The 23796-nt window shown below is 35.2% G+C and overlaps 1 protein-coding gene across 1 annotated transcript in view; it reads left to right on the top strand.

The window, feature by feature from the left end:
• The window catches only part of LOC137498991 (uncharacterized), a 155349-nt gene that overhangs the window by 115172 nt on the left and 16381 nt on the right, over positions 1 to 23796 (top strand). The window contains exons 4-5 of the mRNA XM_068226975.1: positions 711 to 839; positions 16954 to 17033. Coding sequence (XP_068083076.1) covers positions 711 to 839; positions 16954 to 17033 — 209 coding nt within the window. The remainder of the gene's footprint in view (positions 1 to 710; positions 840 to 16953; positions 17034 to 23796) is intronic.

A 23796-nucleotide genomic window follows, 5' to 3' on the forward strand; every position in this document is an offset into this window, starting at 1 on the left:
TCATTTCAAGGTGTTCTGGTTTTTATGATAACGAGTGTAGTTTCTATACCTCCGATGGAGAAATTTTTAATCACCATACCAAGGAACAATAACAGTTCAAATCCTTCTGCACAATATATCTAAACCATTATTTTCAATAACCGTGTTTCTTGCAGACACTGGTATGAAGAATATCTCGCATTCACATTCAGATGACAAATTGTACCCCTCTGTGTACAGCAGCCATCATTACACAATGCGATGGATATTCACAACTAACAAATATATGAAATGATCTGTCTTAAGCAAAAATATAATTCTTTTTTGACAAAAACTGACACAATTTCCATCTGCGTAGGCAGTAATTACTTAATAATGACTTTGTACCTGTGGCGTGACCACGTAATACTAAGAGCACATCTAGCAACTTTGTCACTCAACAGTCATTAGAAACATAGCAAGCAACTACTTTATTAACTTGCAACACATCTGTTACGTTCTTTCTTATGAATACCAGACTATACTTTCTAACATTTGATCACTTCTTTTGTAGGAACAGTTTTTGAATGGAGAAATGTCATGTTTTAGAACAAGGTCTAGTGAATCTTCATTTTATACATTGTTGTAATTTCTGTTAACACACATATTATCACAGCCATGGATTTGTTTTGATTCACGCTTCAGTAGTAATTTTGCTGAAATCCCTTATTACTTTTTTCATTCCTTTCTAGGGTCCATCTGTTAATAAGACTGCTGGTAATGACAGTAGGCCTACTGTAAAGGTTGAGCCTCAGACTTCAATCATTCCAAAGGTAGAGAACGATGCATTGGACCCGGGAAATGAAGATGACATTACAGTGGTAAGTTCAGTCATAAAAAGGAAAATTCCACCACTTTCTTCTTTGTTCATCAAAGAGAACTTGCTCTTCTGCACAAATTTTTGTAATAACTCTCTTTCACAATACAGTAAAATACCATTGTAACAAACACCAGTTTAATGAAATGTTCCGAATAGCAAAATTATTTTCAGGCCCCTTCCCTTTTCCCTATTTAATATGTGTTAAAATATTTCATTGTAACGAATTTCATACTTTCCAGTATAATGAATTGACATGTATCTGTTTTGCTTATATTTTACATCCTTTTTCTTCAAAATATATTTGTAATTCATCCTGTTTTATTCACTGGGTATTTTGCACAACATGTCTCCATGCAGCTAATACCAGACGGCACATTCTATACAACACACAGGTGAAACTACCAGACTGCAAATCAGGGGAAGATAAACAAACACATCACAATTCTGAAGAGCAGGTTACCTACCCAGTAGCACATGAAAACTTATTCAGTTTTGGTGTACCGGTACTGAATGTCATTATGCATGATTAATTTCTTACACATACAAAGCAAATTAAAGCCAATTTTCTGTTAATAAAAATATCTTCAAGTATGGGAGTGCGCAGATTGGATTACAATATTCGCGTTTAGAGGATACAGTTCAGATAGCCATTTTCATACATGTATGTGATTGGCCGAGCAGTTTATTGATTTCAAAGTAACCATTACATAAGAAGTATTGCTGTTGGCTGGGAAGGAACGCTATATTTACAATCGACCACATCTTTACCTTCAGTACTGCATTTCATTTATTCATGTCTCATGACGCGTTCGTTGTTTATCTTTCATTCATGAAGCAATGTGTGTATTAGTGTGCCAGTTAACTCTTTCGCCAATATGGTTCAAAAGAAGCGAAAGCAGTTTTCTTGAAAAGAAAAATGTTAAATACTTCAGGAGGTGGAGAAAGGAGAAATGGTGAAGAAGTATGGCATTATCCCCTCACAGTCGTGAAATTTGTTACTAATGAAGACAAAATTGAAATGTGTCATATGGTGGATTGGGCGTCCATGTCTTGAAGCATGCAGAGGTCATGAATATTGAACTCACATCTTTGAGTTTCAACCCAATCACTCAAATTGTTTGGAGCAAGAACGACTCCAGTCCTCAGACATTAATCAAGACCGACTTCGAGTCAGTCTTGGTTAAAGTTTTGTTCAATTGAAAATGGCAGCCAGAGTCAATCCTGCCAGTTTCACATTGTCTAGTCTAACCTCCATTTCATTGTCAAAGAATGTGAGAATAATGTGTAATAACCCCCTACTTCGAACTAAGAGACTTCTACTAACATTTGTTTTTAGAAAGGGTGTGATCTGCAGTAATACTTCGATATTTCTATTGACCCCCATGCATATGTTTCCTTCTTTGTTGTTTGGTGCTTTTCACAACTTTAAGTGCACTTGTTATTTTATAAGCCCCAGCAGAAAAGGTTTTCGTCTTTGTTCTCTCATGTTTTTCACATCTTCACTTCCCTCTCATCTTTAGATATGGGAAATATCTTTCATTTGTGAAGTAACGTGTTGTATTAGTGTGCCAGTTGACTCTTTCGCCAATACGGATCAAAAGAAGCGAAGCATTACCCACAGATACACAATGTAAAATGCCCTCATAAATTGCATACAATTTTTATTTTTGTTTTCCACCTAGTCAATACATAATTGGTTTTTTGCTAGAAATTCTTTCTCCTAAATTACTACATTAACAGGGACATGTTTCGCTCGGTCCTGGCACCGTGTGATGATTAGGAGGAAGAAGATGTGCCTCACAGTTTTGAACAGAGTTTGACTCTTGTGCAGACAACAAACATGGCATGTAGTCTTCAGGATTTCCTTCCGTTATAAAGTGATGTGCCAGAATTTTTGTGAAATACAAGTGCAGTGGCTGCTGACTTCCTTGAATATTTGTTTGTGTTTGGGATTGTTCAGAAGAAAATCAAGGACTTTTTCAAAAAATAAAGTCGAGGACATAATGTACCAGTACAGGGTAAAATTTGAGTGCTGAAAACTTCTTGCAAGTACCTGTACTTTTATATCATTACTTCATGTATAGATATATGTATCCTAATTTTCCTCACATTTAATAAATACATTATTAAGGTTTTTTTATGTGTAAATTCATGTTGAAATAACATAGATTCTTCAACAGGTTTAGCAGTGGGCAAGTTCTTAAGACTTGACTTATTTCAGTATAACATATTTATATGTTCACATTTGTGGGACCGGTTTCGGCAATAAGGTATGCCATCATCAGCCTAGCAAAATATAACAAAGAAATTGAAGAAAGCTACATTAACATAGGTTCTTAAAAATAATATATACAAATAATATTAAAATATTCGTTTACGAACTGAAACATTTGCGTATTCATTAATTCATTAATCTTTCCAACACTAACTTCAATGATGAGGAAATTGCAATTCTGTCTAAAGCCCCTAAGCATAATTGGCCCAGTTATATTACATCGAACGTTGTTAAAAAGCTAGTAATAGAAACAAAAGCAGCTATCAATAAAATGCCCCATGATACCCAAGATGAGCTCAGACATGAAACTAAAAAACAACTAAATAACATTTTCAGTTCACCTGTTCATACCATAACCACATCACGACTCGCAGATAGAAAAAAGATTCTTCAGCTTAGAAATAAAATTAAAAACACAAAAAGGACTGTTGCCAAGGCAGATAAAAGCAACACTACTGTTATAATGAACCAAATAGATTACACCACAAAACAAAAAACTTGTTCGCAAATAGTACCTTTACAGTAATCGAAAAAGATCCTACACAATCCATTCTAAGACAGCTTAAACAGACACTTAAAAATACATCCTTTTAGCTAACTCACAGTGAAGAAAACAAACTCATTAACATGAACCCACGACTACCCACCATCAAAGCACAACCCAAAATTCACAAAGCTGGAGTTCTTATATGACCTATTGTAAATTTTAGACTAAGCCCCTTGTATAAAACAGCTCATACCATTCTGTCGTCAAGATGGCGGCTACTGTGTGTGAGTCTGTATTATCCGTAGTGGATAACAGTGTAAGATGAAATGAAAAATGTGGCAAATGCAGAAGAGTAGTAAAAAATGGGATTCTGTGTCAAAAGTGTACTGAATGATACCATTTTTGTTGTGCAAATATTGTAAATAGGATTGATATAAAGAATGTGTGTGGCTGTGTCCAGAGTGTAAACAAACTGATAGTGAGGCAGAGCAACAAGAAAGAGAGACTTACGAAACTATACTTAAGATTTTAGGCTTGCTACAAGAAGACTTAAGTGCTCTGAAATTTGAAAATGAAAGTTTAAAGGACAGAATAAAGAAACTGGAAGATGAAGAAGGAATTGGAGAAGAAAGATTGCCATGGACAGAAGTGACACGTAGCCATTTTAGGCCTAATGTTAAACATATGGAAGAAACTACGGACCACTTAAAACCGGGAAAAATCTCTTTGCAGTGCCAAAATATATTTCAGGCATTGAAAGAAGTCCCAGAAGAAGACACATCAAGTTTTCCAAATAATCTTAAATCCAGTGGAGGTAACCCACAGAAGAAGAAAACCAATGGAAAGTCAAGATTGCCAAAAATTCATCTCTACACAGACAGTCAAGGGTGGGGTATGGCAGAAGGCATCAAGGATGAGCTGCAGAATTCAGAAACTGAGGTTTTAGGACTAGTAAATCCAGGTGCCAAAACAGGAGATGTCCTTTCAAGTTGTGATCCAGTGTTAGAGAAGGACAGTTATATGGTGATTGTGAGTGGTACAAATGACATTGCTGCAAATGAAGGCGAGGAATTAATTAGGACCCTCAGAGGTAAGATTTCCAAACTATCTGACTCAAAAGTAATTGTAATTAATGTTCCACTCAGGTATGATGTGTTAGAGGACTCGTCTGTGACAAAGCTGTACATGATGTAAATATAAAAATCAGGAGATTATGTAAAAGTTTTAGAAATGTCTATGTAGTAGATACTTTAGGTCTTGGCTGGCAAATGTTCACTAGGCATGGGTTACATCCGAATGGTAATGGAAAAGCAACTCTCTGTAGACAAATTGCTACATTTATCAACAGAGATTTACAAACTTATTTGCACTTAAGAAAACCTGTACCAGTAAACTGGCATATATAGGAAAACCGGCCAGGAAACCCAGATCCGTAAATCAAGAGCTGTGTACAAGGATCTGTGTTCCAGGGAAGGTCTCAACTCATGAGTCAAATGTAACACTAGGAAATACCATGAATATTAATACCAGACAACATCTTTCGGTAGACCAACCTATACCAGCAGTCAAGGTTTCAAGAAAACATTGTTTTTACAATGCTTAGTAAAGCTAAAGGTTCCACCTATTCAATATGTTATCGTAATGGTCTACTTGGAACATCACATATTTATTTAACTTATCATAAAATACATCTTTGGGACCGGTTTCGGCAATCCACTATGCCATCATCAGCCATTGAGGTTTTTTTTTTTTTTTTATAGCAAGGAACATTCAAAAATTTAAAAATATGCAATAGCAAGTCCTATTCTTACATGAAAAACATTAAAAATATAGCTAAATAGCATAGGCCCATTGGTACTATACACATAACATGTCTTTTTTGAAAAATACAATATTGTTTAGTGCATCTAAATTTATTTTTTATATATAATTGGTAAAGTCTATGATTTGGTGTAGCTTATGTACAATAGAATCATGTAAAATTGATAAAAGAATCTATCTTTGCCATTTAAACCACAGTAAAAAAAAAACAAGTCCCATTTTACATGGAAAATATTAAAATTGGCTAGTTAGTATTAACCTTTTTTTATGTTATACAAGTAACATGTCTTTTTTAAAAAATATAGTATTATTTGGTGCGTCTAGAATTGTTTTTAGGTGCTTAAAAAGACTATGGTTTGACATAGTTGATACACAGGAAATTTTCTATAAAATTGATGAATGATTCTATAAAAACCTCTGTCATTTTTTAAACACAGTTTTTTAGTTCCTCATAATATGCGACTTGTACTGTTTTAGATAACAAATACAGGTTCTTCTTCCTTAAAACTTATTGACATAACAGTCTGTTTGACTATGTAAGGAGTAGCAGATTCTGATGTGTTTTTTCTTGTTTGAGTATTTGAACCATGCTTCTAGTATTTTCCAATGTAAATAACTGAGTGGCTGAGGCCGAAAATATGGTTAAGATCTTGAATATTATTTTATGTGCCAGATGGAAATGGGCCGTAAATAGTGTTAATCTCGAACCAGTACGGACCTCAGGTTGAATGTAACAGCGTGCAGAGAGAGTGAGGAACAACTGTTGAATGTCAAACGCCAACCAGCCGGCTCAGCTGTAAGGCGGGGCGTATTATGTAGGGGAAGGGGACGCAGGAGAGGTTGCGTTCGCGTGTGCCTGTGTGTCAGGGGGGCGTGGGCTTTGCCTGGGATAGTAGGCTAGCGCGCTACGTAATATTTTATGTACTGATTGATGTTTAGGAATTTTTAAACTGTTAATCAATGAAATAAGCATGTCAAATAAAATTGTAGGTTTTTCCGAAATATCATTTAGATTGTAGTTGGGATTATAATATTGATCTAAAGTAATGTAACATTGCTCTGTTAGGGCTAGGAGTGGGCCTTTATTTATTGTTTCGATGATATCCAAGTCCTTGTTGATACCTTAAAAATTGTGTTTGTATTCCTGTATGTGCTGACCTATTGCCGAAAATTTTCTATATTTTATGGCATTGACATGTTCATTGTATCTGATATTAAATGATCTACCGGTCTGTCCAAGGTAAACACTGGTACAGTCGTTGCAATGAAACCTATATACACCTGATCTATCGAATGGGTTTTGTATATTAACCGATTTGGAATTGTAAAAAATATCTAAATTTCTATTATTATGGGTTTTGAAGGCAATATTGACATTTCTTCTTTTAAAAATATTGGTTAAACAGAAAATGTCAGAGTTAAAAGTAAAAGTAGCATATGTTTTTGTTTTGGGTGTTTCTTTTTGTAATTTAGTATTGGGTTGATGTTTAAATTTATTTATTATGCTTTCTATAAAGCATTTGTTGTAGCCATTATAAGATGCGATTTTGCGTATAGTGTTGAGTTCCTTTTTACGTTCTATATTGGACATGAGTACATTAAATGCTCTCTGTATTAAATTACTGTATGTAGCTCTTTTATGGCTAGGAGGATGTTCAGAATCATGTTTGATGGTCGTGGCTGTATGTGTCGGTTTTCTGTAGATTTTGTATTCAAAAGAGGATGGGCGCCTGGTAATGGTTAGATCTAAAAAATTTAGGGTTTTATTGCTTTCAGATTCTATTGTGAATTTTATATCATTATCGATGTTGTTGAGATGTATTAAGGTGGAAGGGGCGTCGGTAGTGCGTTGATCCATTATTATAAATGTATCATCTATAAATCTGGCCCAGAAGTCTATATTATTGAATGTCTTATTATTTATGATTTTAGTGTGTTCCAGAAAATCTATATAAATGTTAGCTAAGATACCTGATGCCGGCGAACCCATTGCTAGTCCGTCCTGTTTATAAATTACTTTGTTGAAAATGAAATAATTATTGTTAGTTAGGAACTTCAAGATTAGTATGAAATCGTCTATTTCAAGTTGACTAAGTTTGCTGTGAGTGCGCAAATTTTTTAGAACGATTGGTATAACTTTTTCAGGTTTGATGTTGGCGTACATATTGGTGATATCGAATGAGTGCATGGTATGATGTGCCTGTAATTTGAAATTTTCTAGTTGCTTAATTACTTGTGAAGTATTTCTTATTGATTTCTTAGCTTGAAATGTATAATGCTTGCTTAAAAATTGTTGTATAAACTGCGCTGTTTTGTACAGAGGGCTAGGTCTGAAGTTTATTATGGGGCGTATAGGAACACCATTTTTGTGTATTTTAGGTTGTGCTTTTACTGTTGGTAGACTTGGGTTCATATTAATTAATTTGTTCTTTTCGCTGTCAGTAAAGAGGCATGTTGTATTTTTAAGAATTTGTTTAAGTTGTCTTTGAATAGCTTGCGTTGGATCTTTATCTATGATTGTGAAGGTTTTGTGTGTAAAGAAATTCTGTGTTTTTGTAATGTAATCTGTTTGGTCTAAAACAACAGTGGCGTTACCTTTATCTGCTTTTGTGATGACAACATTTGAATTTTTTATTTTGTTTTTAAGTTGACAGATCTTTTTTTCTATTTTCAAGCTGTGTTGTGTTAAAATCTATAGCTGGTGTGCTAAAGATGTTTTTAATTTGTTTTTTAGCTTCATACCTAACTTCGTTTTTGAATGTCTGTAGGCATTTTACCGATGGCTGCTTCTGTTTCGATAATTAGTTGTTTAGCCTTATTGGCGATGTTGTAATTAGGCCAATTATGTTTAGGTCCTTTGGAGAGCATTATTATTTCTTCTTGTTCGAAGTTAACTTTTGATAGGTTCACAAATGGCTGATGAAATTGGGCTAGATTTTGAGGTAGACTTTGAGTTTGTATATTATATAAGGATGTGTTTCTAGATGGCGCTTTGTTCAAGTTGGTTTCATTGAGAAGAGTCTGGAACTTTCTATCTAGCATGTTTTCTTTTTGAGAAAGTATTTTATTTAATGCATTTTGTACTGTATTTTGGAAAATATTCCACTGTGCAGCTGGTAATAATTTAGTTACTTCGAGATGAGTTTCATATAATCGGTTATTTAAAAAGGATTTTTTCTTGTGTAGAAATTTCAATTCATTTTGAAGCCAAAGTTTGTTGGTATTTTCCTGTACCTTTCTTTGATGTGTTGAAACATACTTCCTGTTCTTTAGAAATTTTGGAGTTAATTTATTTGCAATACACTTTTTAATAAAGTTAATATCCTTGCTCAATTTCCCTATTTTAATATGTAAGCTCTTATAAAGATAGGCTTTTCGTTTTGCTTAGTAGGCAGACTTATTTAGTATTAAAAACTTCATTTTTTGTCCGTATTGACTCAAGATTTTACAATGCTTAGTAAAGCTAAAGGTTCCACCTATTCAATACGTTATCGTAATGGTCTATTTAGAACATCACATATTTATTTAACTTATCATAAAATACATCTTTGGAACCGGTTTCGGCAATCCACTATGCCATCATCAGCCATTGAGTTTTTTTTTTGGTGTAAATTCATACATTGTTCTTCATATCAATCTTCAATCGTATGAGCCTTCATGGCTCAGGCGGCAGCGCGCCGATCTTTCACCGCTGGGTTCCGTTGTTCAGATCCCGGTAACTCCATGTGAGATTTGTGCTGGACAAAGCGGAGGCGGGACAGGTTTTTCTCCGGGTACTCCGGTTTTCCCTGTCATCATTCTTTCCAGCAACACTCTCCAATATCATTTCATTTCATCTGTCATTCATTAATCATTGCTCCAGAGGAGTGCGACGGGCTTTGGCAGCCGGCACAATTCCTATCCTCGCCGCTAGATGAGGGCTTCATTCATCCCATTCCTGACCTGGTCGAATGACTGGAAACAGGCTGTAGATTTTCATCAATCTTCAATCCATTAGAAATAAGGTAGGTCAACATGAAATATTCTTGAATTCATCTCCAGTTGATATTTTATGCATTAATGAACCTTGGCTTGTAAAGGATGAGGTTGGTTTTTATATCCCAGCAGGATATGAGATAGTTACATATTTTTGTAGAAGTAAGACTTCAAATGGGGGAGTTGCAATATATGGGAAAATAACTGTAATATCAAACACACTGTTTTAGATTTAGAGGAGTACTGTATAGAAAAGTTACTTGAAGTGGCAGGGGTGATATTTACAAACACTAAATTGATTATTATTTCCCTGTACTGAACACCAGATTCTGAACGTGTGGGATCATTTTGCAGAGTACTTAGCAAGGTATTGGAATTACAAAGTCTATTGCATAGGTGATATTAATATTAATATTTTAGTTGAATTATCCATCAAAAAACAATTTTGTGATATTCTCGGGTCTCATTATTTCTGTCTTGCCAATGATCAACCCACCAGGAAAAATTCTTGTCTGGACAACGGAATCACTAATGTTCGAAACAGTGACTTCACATGTGGTGTTACAGAGCATATGTTGTCTGATCATAGTAGTCTCTGGCTAAAATTAAAAACTGATTTGGAAAAGCAACATGACAATAGGCAATTTAAACATTTCAGGAGGTGGGAGAAAATAACACTTTAAAGCTAAGAAATGCATTAGTTCACATCAATTCTGAAAACATTATACTAAACTCTAATAATGCCTCGGAAGCAACTGAAAATTTTATACAGTTACTAGGTTACTGTGTGGAAGGGTGCTGTCCTAGAACTACAAAGGTAATTCTTTGTGACTGAAGTAATTCAAGGCTTTGGGTCTCACCTCAGCAAAGCTTTTGATTCAGTACCGCACAGTATACTAATAAGTCAGCTTAGCTACTATGGCATGAAAGATTTAGAGTTATTATTAATTACATCCTACCTCAGTGACAGGTATCAAATTGTACTGGTAGAAAATCAATGATCTTGGACTCTCAAAGAAAAAAACCGGAGGTGTTTCAGGATTTAGTCATAGAAACTTTCCTCTTCCTTGTGTATATAAATGATATTGTTAGTAATTTACCCTGTAGGTCAGTGCTCTATGCAGATGATATTACTATCATAACAAGCAATAGAGACTTACAACATGTTGAGGAGGAAAGGATAGAAATGCTACACAAATCATCCTCTTGGTTGCAGGCAAATAAACTTATCCTAAATAATAACAAGACAGAAGTGATCTACTTCCATTTAATTAATTCAGGTCTGGGTAATAATGATCAAAATTCTGTCAAATTATTGGGATTGTATCTGGATTGTAAATTAACCTGGAACACACACATGCAAAAGTTATGTACAAAACTCGCTACAGTGATATTTTTGCTTCGCAGACTTCAAGGATCAGTTAGTAGTAGTCAGATGATGAATGCAGACTATGCCTTCTTTTACTCGCACTTATCATCTGGTACCATGTTATGGGGTAACTCAACAGTGGCTCAAGATGTGTTCAAGTGGCAAAAGAAGGCAATAAGATGTATTAAAGGTAAGACCACAAGGGAGTCTTATAGACCTATGTTCCAACACCTTGCAATTATGACTCTTCCTTCATTATACATTTATCATAGTATACTCAATACTAAAGAAAATCTCATTGACCTAACAACTCGCAGCAATGTACACTCATATGGCACAAGATATAGGAACGATTTAGATTTATCACATGTTAGGCTGAGAAAAACACAAGAGAACTATAGGTATAATGGTATTAAATTATTCAACAAACTACCTGCCCAAGTAAAGGATATGCCCCTATGTAACTTCAAAAGAAACCTTAAAAATTGGTTGACATCCAATAGCTTCTACTCAGTATCTGAATTTGAAGAAAAAAGAACACTGTTTCAAGGGGGGTAATAAAGGCTAATGCCATCCTAACACAGTAAATTAGTAGTTAGTTATCACTCCCTTGGACGAATAATGTTTATTTTAGCTTTTGTGTATATAGTTGTATTTATTTTCTGCGTGTAATGAGATACTTATAATATTTTGTAACTATGTACCTATGACTCTGTCCATTGCAACTGCCACCTGCCTAACAACAATAAAAATTATTCTATTCTATTCTATTCTCAATTCAATCAACAATTTCTTTAAAAACACTACACCTTTTAATCAAACAAATCCATCAAGTATACACTAGAACTAATTAAACAATTAGATAATTTTAAAGTTCAACCATACCATTCAATACATTCCTTTGACATCACTAATATGTATACAAGTATAAAATCAGAAAAAATCCTACATATCATCCTAAAAATCTTATGTACTCATAGCCAACTTAGACAACTAGAAATAGCTGATTTCATGTCCACCGGGCGAGTTGGCCGTGCGCGTAGAGGCGCGCGGCTGTGAGCTTGCATCCGGGAGATAGTAGGTTCGAATCCCACTATGGGCAGCCCTGAAAATGGTTTTCCGTGGTTTCCCATTTTCACACCAGGCAAAAAAAAAGATTTCATGTCCATCTTGAAGCTTATAATTAATAGTAATTATTTCACTTTCAACAAGCTAATATACAAACAAGACGGACTAGCCATGCGTTTACCAGCATCTGGTATTTTAGCCGAAATATATTTGGTATTTTTTATAATGCACAAACATAGAAAAAATGGAAAATTTAATACCATACACTTTTGGTCCAGATTTGTGGATGACATATTCTTTATTACAGACCAATGCACCACTGATGCATCTACCACTTTAGCACACCTTAATAACATTGATACAGATATCAATTTTCAATAGAATCTGAAGTTAATAACACCATTAACTTTTTAGATCTAACTATCATTATGCTCCCGTTTTCTTTTAAATGCAAAATTTATAGAAAGCCTACACACACTGCTACAACTATTAAACAAGACTGTGTACACACCCCTAATCATAAACGTGCTACCTACAGTAGTCTAGTATTACAAACCATTACTCTTGTCATTATTCCGTATTGTAAAATAGCTAATCACAAAGTTTATTCAAGGAGTAATTTTAACCTTCTTGGAGCCAAGAGCCGATCTAGTCGGCCGCTCCCCATCAGCTGGAAGAGGCCAGAGCTCCGCCTCCACTCTACTACTGTAAAGTGCCAGGCCGTTTTCAGTGGAAATACATGTATTTTAAAATTTGCGTATATCTACCGGTGCATAGCAAATACCGGCATGAAATTTTCTACATACCGACTACGTAGAATAAGAAACTGGTTTGAAGTGATATAAAGAGTCAAAAATGTTTTATTGTTGATTTATAGTTGTCGAAAACGTTTATTTTTAGGAAGAGAAAAATATTTTCGCACTTTATCTCTCAATATCTACTTTGAAAAAATAATTTTCGATACAAAAGAATATAAGTAATTATGTATAATGTATTTCTAAATACAATTCTATAGAATAACTAATTTGAATGAGAAAAATAAAAACGTAAAAAAAAATAAAAATTCAAACATATGTCACTAATAAAAACAAGACAATTTTATTCACCGATAAAATTCGCGTGTATGTATCGATGTTTGGCAAATCCTGACAACAAATTTTCTATGTGTGGACAACAGAGTATTAAAATAATTCTGAATTATTAAATAAGTAAAAAAATAGTAGTTATTATAGTTTTTGTTTTCAGAAAAAATAGTTTCTCGTTTTCGGTTCTGGTATATATTAGAAAAATAATTTTACAATACAATAGAATTTAAGAAATTAAGAAATGTATGGCACTAAAGCCGTGATTTGCTTTGACCTACTAAGCGACCGCTGCTCAGTTCGGTACCTGCACTTTACGAGGTGAATCATGGTCAGTCAGACATATCCTCTCGGTAATTATTCTTGGTTTTCCAGACCGGGGTCCTCTCACCCTCAGATATCTCCTCAATTGCAATCACTTAGGGTCACGTAGATTGAGTGAACCTCGAACGAACCCTCAGGACCAGGCAAAAATTCTTGACCTGGGCGGGAATCAAACCCATGACCTCCGGGTGAGAGGCAGGCACACTACACTTGGCCTGTGGAGACCGGCATTTAGGTAATGATAGATGACTATATGTGACTATAAGGTTTAGCAGAGAGTAAGTGAAAAGTAAATTGAAGTGTGATATGGGCGGAGAATCAGACGGTAGGGCATGTTTAGGTCCAAGAACTTCCTTGAAGGAGACAGGAGGTTGAGGAACGTTGTCAGGTTCATTGGGACAAATTTCCACAAAATGTTCTCCAGAGACATCATCATCATCATCATCATCATTATCATCATCATCATCTTCATCATATTTGTTATCACTAGTTTCATCCACCACCATATTCAGAGTAGCTTTAGTGCTGTTAGACACAATTAAACGTCTCTTCTTTAGCTGCGGTGATTCCGCGGACGTGTCCGGTATAATTTCGTCGCTACTCTCTGAACTAAATTCCCTATCGCTATCCGATAAATCATCAGCGTTAACTTTGCACTGTTCTAAATACTGCATTAATTTATTGTCATCAATACCTGCTGAAAAATTATCACGTGAACAACATGCCATTTTCCTGTCACAAATCCACTCACTGCAAGGAGCAATCTCTTACTGACCAGTTAGCGGTATTTGTAAACGACTCTTGTGAAAGGTATGACACCCTCTTAGAACTGCCAAAGCAAGGCCAGGCACACAATAATGTGTAGCCCCTTTACTACAGGTTATAACAAAAGTATGCACTTCACTATAGGTTGCCTCAAAATTGCGTATATCACAGAATTTTAAGCCAGCCGATGTAATCGGCTCTGGCAACTTCCAACTGGATTGTTAACAGCCGACCAGATCGGCTCTGGCAATTTAAAGGGCGGATGCTCGCACTACCGCCTGGCACCAAGAGAGTTAATACCACCTATTCAATACAATTTACTCCACTATTGTGTGGTTAAATACACATAGAAGTTACCAGAAATTTGAATGGTACATGTTTTGCCCACTATTTATTGGGCTTCATCAGCCTCAATCAATCTTAAAACACACACTGGTCTAAGGAATCATAATAGTTTACATAAAACGTATTGATGAATATTTACAAGTGTTGATACTGTGGATGCAAAATGATTACAGCACAAAAATATTGAATAAAACAGAACTTATACTTAAAACATTTGAAAAATTGAAATGTTCTTCTAAAAGTAATTGTCACACATTGTTTTTAAAAAAGTAATCCATGTCTGACACTGAAATGGATCTTTTTGATAAAAAGCTTGATCAATATAAAGATCACGTTTGGAAAACAGAATATCGAAACTAAAGCATCACAGGTCAAGAACAAGACAGTTAAAAGATACAGTATTTGATTATGTCTGAGTCCAATATTTAAAATTAGGATGAAAATATGTAGTCAAATTGGAGGCGGTATAGATTAAGATGTCTTGGAAAGCTGGATAAAAGTCATCAGCCTTTCTATGATATAAAGTCATAGTATGTCATGAAGTGCTAAAAAACATTGAAGAATTTGCTGAAAATGCTCTTAAAATTATCCAAATAAAAGAAGGTAGGTCGGGCGACAATTTCGTGTAACAGAAAATGCCTCATGTAGATGTGGATATCCGTAGTAAACAATGTTGACAATTCGTTCTCGAGATGTAACGTATGTCCTAACGTATCTGCAGCGTTAATCTGTTTGAAGTTCCTACTTCTAGTGTAGTGTCGACACTGTACTTCTAGTTAAATACTATATGTAATATTGCACTTCACAATGGCTAAATCCATAGCTTTATAGACCACATAATTAATAAGTTTAGGCACTGGCCGAAATCTAATTTACAAAAAGAAATCACTAAATCCAAAACTTTCTCATCCTTCACCTTCAATTCCAATATTTATAGGGTCACAAACATATTTAAAGAACAAAACATTACAATTTCCTTCAAAACCAATAATAGAAACTTCGACATATTGCACAACTCCAACTTAATTAACACTTCTAACCCTTTTGATAAGTCAGGTGTATATACTGTAGATTCCACTGTAATGACTGTGACAGCACATACATCGAACAGGCAGGTAGATCCTTTAAATTAGATACATGGAACATGTAAATGCAATTAAATACAGGAAATTTTCTCCAGTAGGTCAACACACGAATGACTATAAATATGAATTTTGCAGCATCAGTCATGATGTAGATAACATTGAAATTATAAATAAGGCATTTTACTCAATCTAACTGAGCATTGTTTCATCCTACTTGATCAGTACTATAATCCAAACCTTAATCTCAACGACTTATCTGAAAAACCCAGAATTTTGTTTGATACACTCATAATCAGTAACTCAAAATACATAAAAATCGATCATTTCACAAAATATTACATAACACGCTTGCATATTACCCCTGGCACAGTCCACGCCTTCCCGATTAGTGCCCCTCCTCTACCGCAACCTCCCCTCCTCCGACCTAACACCTTGCCCCTCCCCACCTTCTCTGGCAGTCTGCTGCCTGTCACTCAGCTCGTCAGTTCCTCTCTAACTTTTCATCCTTCAACTTGGCGCTCGAAGTGAGTTTCTATTTACAAAAATTCCCCCTGTCATTTGCTTCTTCCGTCGTGCTAACACCCGTCTTAATTTCCTCTTTTAGGTTCCGGTTTTGGTTCGAGATCTTCCCAGAACTTGATAAGATCCACTTGCAATACTACTTCTTTCAAGAACCTTGTCTGTCCCTTATATTAATTTACATCTACCAACTTCGCCATATATTTACTGACACAAAAACTAAGCCATTTACCTATTTTGCTCATTGATAATTTTTATTTATATAACACCTGTGATACATACTCCAAGCAAGTCTATTTTATCTATATAAGGTGTATTGTATTTAAAATTAATACTTTAAGTCCAAGTTGAATGCTCTAAACAATTAAATAGCGAATATTTTTATGAGGAACTTCTGTTACCTAAAAACTGGTTGCTATAATTAGCCCGTTGACCTATTTACAGTGATTATAAACATTTTAAAATGAATCAAGCTGTTAAAAAGATAAACCAAATCCTTTATATATTACATTGACTGTAAAGCAATTAACGACCTATATTGTATATTTCTCTATTCAATATGGAACAATCATGACATTTTAAACTTTATATTGTAATTACATAGTGAAAAGTCATCTAGTTTTGGTATTTCTTAACTGTGTAAATATTATGGTGTATACCTCTCTATGTAAATTCTCTTACGACAAATCTTGTAATATACGCAAATGTTTCAGTTCGTACACAAACATTTTGAAATTACTTGTATATGTTATTTTTAAGAACCTATGTTAATGTAGCCTTTTATCAGTGTCTTTGTTATACTTTCCTAGGCTGATGATGGCATACCTTATTGCTGAATCTGGTCCCACAAATGTGAACAAATAAATATGTGATGACTTAATAATTATCGCTATTTTTAGTATTGAACAGGTGGATCTCCATACCTAATATTTTTGAATGTACTCTTGTTAACCCATAACTTGTGTTTCTCCAATTTACTTACTGAATTTCTTACTCACAGCCTTTTGCAGAGGATAAGGATAAAGCATTCATTGGTGAACATACAGTTGAACTGGTTCCATGTTTCAAAGATGAAAGCAAGTAAGTACAGCTTTCTTTAACTATTCACTGCCATGCTCAGTGGTGGGTAATTGATCTCTGTGCGTTAGCTATTTTTGACATTACCAGTCGAACCTCAATATCTTGAACCTCCATTACTCGAATTATCAGCATCTCGAACTAACTTAACTTTCCTGGCCGTTTGACCTATTCTTCATGTTAATTTATTTCTCTATTACTCGAAATTTGGTTAAAGAAATTTCTTGATTTCTCAAAGCAAAGATTTCCTCCCTTGATGCAAAAAATACTCTGTACCTCAAATTTTGTACATTAACTGTGCAATACGATATTTGTGGTTTGATGGGAAACAGTTAACAGGCAAAGTGATGCTGGGAGCTAATATGACAACTGAAAAAGTAAAACTTCTAGTGATTGGAAAATTGGCAGAGCCTTTCTCTTTCTTGGGTATGGAATTAGTTACAGTCAGATACAAAAACAACCCCCAAAATCGCGGATAACAAGCTTCATTCACATATCTCGGCTGTGTGGCATGGACGAGAAGTGTGAATGCGAAGAGAGGAAAATCCTCCTTTTTGTAGACAACTGCCATTCAGGAATTAAAGGCAGTGCGCATGGTCTTCTTGCCATTGAACATAACGTCCAAACTACAGCCCATAGTCCAAGGGATGATTAAAAACTGAAGATTTCAATAGGAAGGTGGCTGTTCAGAGAATTCTGTGAGAAATTGAATCCGAGGAGTCATGAATGGACATTAATCTACTACAGTCGATAACAATGCTGAGTACTTTGTGGACTGATGTGAAACAGAATACAATTATAGACTGCTTCCGCTAAGCATAATTTTATAAAGGGGACTCGGGAGCTTCAGAACACGAAGAGGAGGAACTCACTCTTGTTCTTGAAGAATGGGTGGAGTATGAGCAGCTTGTTAACTGCGAAGCTGATTTTGAGGCTTATATAAATGTGGACTCTGACGTAATAGTGACCGAGGCTCCTACAGACACCGTCAATGTTGAAGAAGTAGAAGTTGAACAAGAAGAGTTGGAGCTGCCTCTCCTGTACCATCAGCATACTAGGCATTAAGTGCAGAGGCTATAACAGGGTCAGTTGAATGTAAATGAGTGTTTTCACAACAATAAATGTTATTGGAATGTGTGTGGAAGAAAAGAATGTTAACAGCAAGAAACAGAAGAGAATAACAGATTTCCTCAAAAGTTGTTAATGGAGCTATAATTCTTGTTCTGCTACTGTATCTTGTCTTCGAAAAAGTTGCTATAATAAGCGTTTAAGTTAAAGTGATCCCATAAAAGAGAGTTAATTTGTATATTTTGAAATATTATTAAAAACAATGTATTCAGTATTATGTAGCTTGTAATCTGAGTGTGTTTTCACGATTTTAATTATCCTAAAAATTGACATTTCTCTCCTAATTTACCGAGTTGAATTATTACAATTTTTATCTTTCTTCTATTTACTTATTACTACATAAAAATTATTTTAAGTTGTTATCCCAGTGCGCACTCATAGTATATTTTGCTTAAAAAATTGATTTTCATCTATAATTTAAAGGCATTATTTACAAATTTATTATTTGTTCTACAGTTTCATTCCTAAATTCTGTTTAAATTTTTCCTAATTTTAAGTAAAGTTCAAGTTATTTAAACATTAGTCTTGCTTTCATTTGGCAATGTTGACCTGGCTACCCCTCAGGTAGTTAGTTCGATCCAGTCCTTTCCCTTATGTTCTGTGCCCTCCACGGTGTTTTGTTAATACTGCTCCTGCTCGATGGTAAGTATTTTGCTTCTTGTGCTCATTTGGTAATATTTATGGGATTTTATTATCATTCCTGTTTTTATCTTTGTCGGGTTGCAATAAGAATCAATTATGTGCTATACATGCTCAAAAATGGTATTCTCTATATCTTGAAATTTCAATAACTCGAAATAAAATTTAGCTCTCAAGGTGATTTGAGATATCGAGGTTCCACTGTATTCAAGAAAGGTTAAGAGTATCTGTTTGTATAAAATATATCTGTGGTAGACCAGTATATTGTTAAAGTGGGTTTTATCACAGTACCTTTAAGCAACAAAACAATTTCTTCATTCTTTCATTCCCACAGCATGATTGAATATTGTTATATCATATATTCTCATATAATTGACGCCCTTGCATAATTTACTCATCCCAATATTTTTGGGTCCAAAGTGAGGGTAAAGAAATGTTCCCATATTTGACGCACTCATTTCTTCAATCATCCATCGCAGAGATCTGGATGCGTTTCGAAATAAAGGTATGAACTACTCACATAGCTTTCCTATTGCAAAACTGGGTACTCCAAATACTGCGCAGCATGCATTTATCTGATGGTAGGAAGTAAGTGAATCAGCATGGAAGTGACTACTGACGCTCTTTTCCAGTCTGGCACAAACATATTTTATGAGTATTTTGGGTACGATACATGCATTTTCTGTGACCTCAGAATTGTTTGTTAATCCACAATGAGGAATTATTCGAGTGATACTGCATCATATAAAATCACGGTGGTCAGTTATGCCGAAACATGCAAGACTAGGGCAGGGGCTGCAAGTATTCAGTCTCCGAATGCAACAAGCGACCAAAAAGTCTCGCAGAGCATTTCACGGACATTTTCGCAAATAGAGGAGGATCTGCTTAAATATATAATTTCATTATGCAAGAATGGATATGCAGTTTCTCACGAAATGCCGTATTTTAAAGGATGAGAAATAGCTGTTGCATACAGAATCAGTGTCAATTATAAGGTTAGCCACGGCTGGATGATTAATTTTTATGAAGGGAAATGAATTTTCCCTTCGATGAAGTGCAACATAATGCCTAGGAATACCAAATGATATCTACCAAAAAGTAATTGATATTCATCACTTTGTGATTGAGAAGCATAAAATGAAGGATTATTTGCTTTCACTAATAGGAAACGTTGATTGGACGCCAATGTTTTGATATGCCACAGAGGCGAACAATCGATAGAATGGAGACATCGAGTGTTTCGTACACATTACTTGAAGTGAAAATCAATGATGTATAGTAATGCTTGCTGTAACAGTTGATGGCAGAAAGCTTGCACCTTACATTGTTCTAAAACAAACAAAAAAATGTCTAATGTAAAATTTCCACGTGGGATCCATGTTCGCATAAAAAAAAAGTGGATGGACCCGTCACTCGTACAAGATTGAATGCAACCGGTTTTGGAAAAATTGAGTAGGATCCCTCCTTTGATGCTCAGCCCTTCTCATAGTTTTCATGGCCACCTGACGGAAGACACTAAGAAATTATTGGAAACCATGAAAACCAATTTGGCAATGTTTCCTGGTGGACTGACTTTGGTACTTCAACCCTTCAATTTTTCAAAAAAAATATTCAAGGACAGCATGCGAAAACTATCACATTGCTGGATGGGGGGAAGTGTGTACACCTTTCTAAAACAGGCAAGATTTGTCAACCACCTGTGGAACTCCTCTGTCAGTGGATATTGTGCTCTTGGGACCTGATTTCTTGGAAGGTGTTTGAAAAGTGCTTCAAGGAAGCAGGAAACTTGAATTCATTAGACAACAGTAAAGATGACTTCTTATGGAGAGATATGAGCAGTGGTAGCAATAGCAGCAATTCTTCCTGCAGTGCTGGTAGCGAACTCAAGGATAATAGCTTATAAAAGGTTTTTATTGGTATGTCATTATTATGTACTTACATGAATTGTTCTTTTATTAAATCAATATTTATTTCACTTCAGGTCATGTTGTCAGCTTGTAATGGGAAGAATATTTTCCAGTGTTAGTACCTCAAACCCACCTGTTCAACTTACCTGATGTACCCTATTTGACTTTGCAAATTATAAATTTCATATTTTTTTTGTTAGAGGCTTTACGTCGCACCGACACAGATAGGTCTTATGGCGACGATGGGATAGGAAAGGCTTAGGAGTTGGAAGGAAGCGGCCGTGGCCTTAATTAAGGTACAGCCCCAGCATTTGCCTGGTGTGAAAATGGGAAACCACGGAAAACCATTTTCAGGGCTGCCGATAGTGGGATTTGAACCTACTATCTCCCGGATGCAAGCTCACAGCCGCGCACCTCTACGCGCACGGCCAACTCGCCCGGTAAATTTCATATTGGGATCTGTACTGAACTGTGTATAAGCTCATTAAAGAATTGTCTCATAGAAGTCCACCTCTTCAATGTACTTCATTATTTATTTAAAATCAAAGTTGAAGTTACATGTTAAAATTATGGAACATGTTTCACCTATAATAATAATAGGTATCCTCAGCTGTATTTTCCTTAACATTAAAATTTAAGTGGTAGACTAGACATAAGGCTACACATAAAATGGCTTATAACTACCGCCTGGATTAACAGATATATTTTTCTCTTATGTGTGATCGATTATCTAACATTTCTTAACAAAATGTGAAATCTAATGAATTCTATATGTTGTACATCCCTTGGCAACATGAGAAGCCTTCCCTGATCAAGGAAAGTGCTTTCAGTGTCGCAATACAAACAGAGGATGGATAATGACCCCTTTTCACAACAACTATTTACTTCTTTATTACATTCCTGGTTGCAGTAGCCTCCCAAGGTTTCATCTCAGGCATTCATCTCATAATTTATTTTTCATCTATTTTTAAATGCCTAAAGATTAGAACTCTAGGTCATTTTTAATTTAACAGTAGATATCAGAAAATAGTGACTGTACAAGTGACAGTGATGTAGTGTACTGAGATAAGTTTCAACCTTTACAATACAAATTACGAGTTTTATAAGATGTTATCTACAACATTTATTCAATAGTGGTATCGATTTTGACATAGACAATTTTCGTCATCAGACTACATCACACAAATTGAGCAAGTATATATTAATTAATATTGCCGTGGTGACACATACGGATACACATCTTTATATGCACTATTTTTTCACCAATTAAATACATTGATTAAAAGTTTTAATATGCTTAGCTGTACCTTCAATCTTTTTTATTTTTATGCTCTGAACATGTGAAAGTCTTTAGAAGTTTCTTTTTACTGTGTGTTAAGATTAAAGAGATATAGCAAATACATAATCTGATCTTGCTGATCTGTTTACATGCAAATACTCAAATCATCACACGTCATTTTTCAATTGCTATTAAAATCTTTTGTGATTATTTGTCAAATCATTAAAACCACTTGTCCAAGTATGAACAGAAATTTAGTCAATAACACATTGCTCGTGTAATGGACCTTGTGGAACTATGCGTTTGTATATCTCATAAGCCATGTTGCATTTGAAAGGTTTGTTACACTTGTTAAAATTTGCACTGAGACATATATAAAATTGTATATTATAAAACGGTGTCGTCTAAATACGGCAGTTGTTTGCCCTTGCATTCTTCTCTTTGGGCGTAATACAGGTGATCTAAAATTTCTCAATCCAATTGGGAAGATTTAAAGAAGCCTTGGACAGCATGCTGCGAAGTTTTGACCTGTGAAGCGGAGGTGCAAACAGATCAGCAAGATCAGACTATTATGTATTTGCTATAAGTATATCACTTTAATCTTAACACACAGTAAAAAGAAACTTCTAAAGACTTTCACACATTCAGAGTGTAAAAATGAAAAAGTTCAAGTTACAGCTAAGCATCAATCAGTCAATGTATTTATTTGGTGAAAAATAGTGTATGAAGATGTGTATCCCTACATGTCACCACGGCAATTTTAATTAATATGTACTTGCTCAGTTTGTGTGATTTGTATGATTTAGGCTGATGATGACATTTCTATATGTCGAAACCGGTACCACTATTGAATAAATGTTGTAGATAACATCTTATACAACTTGTAATTTGTAGTGAAAAGGTTGAACCTTACAAAAACTTATCTCTGTAATCTCAATTCAATATGGAAAAACAATGAAGTTTATCTCTTTGGATGTAGTGTACTATCAAGTGTGCGACAGAAGTGTAAAATGCTATTAAAGAAGTTCATATTGACTAGAATTCGAAAACAACTTCGCATTTCAGATCAAAAGAACGGAGTTAGAATACACAACAGCTATCTTTAACTGGCGTGAAAACACGGTGAGTGCATTTTCTGTTGATATTTGTTAAGTTTTTGTATGCAGCATCATTCATCATCATTTCCCTTTATCCAGCTGTAGCCGGGTAGGGGCAAATATGGTTCCTCTCCACTTTCTGCGGTCTTTCCACCACTCCTCCTCCAACACTGTGTCCCAGTCCAGGTTTCTTTCTATAATGCTGCGTTGGATGGTATCCTTCCATTTCAATCGTGGTCGTCCACGCCCTCTCCTTCCTTGGATTTACATTTCCATCACCTTTTTTGGCATTCTTTCATTGCTCATTCGCTTTATGTGCCCAAACCATCTTAGTCGGCTCTTCTCTATTCTATCATTCAATTTTTCCACTCCAATTTCTTCCCAGATTTTCTCATTCCTTATTTTGTCTCTTCTACTCTTCTGTATCATACTCCTCAAGAATTTCATTTCGGCTGCCTGTATTTGACTCTCATCCTTCTTTGTCATTGTCCAAGTTTCTGCTCCGTAAGTTGTTATGGGTAAGTAATACATCTTGTACATAGTATCCTTTGCTTCCGTTGGCACATCTTTGGCCCATAACATGTTTCTTACACTATGATAGAAACAACTTCCAGCTTGAATCCTTTTACTAATCTCAGCATCCAGTCGAGCATTCTCCATTAATTCACTCCCCAGGTATGTAAACGTTTCCACTACTTCCAGGGGCTTGTCTGCAA

The sequence above is a fragment of the Anabrus simplex genome, chromosome 3 (assembly GCF_040414725.1).
Source record: "Anabrus simplex isolate iqAnaSimp1 chromosome 3, ASM4041472v1, whole genome shotgun sequence".
Taxonomy (NCBI): domain Eukaryota; kingdom Metazoa; phylum Arthropoda; class Insecta; order Orthoptera; family Tettigoniidae; genus Anabrus; species Anabrus simplex.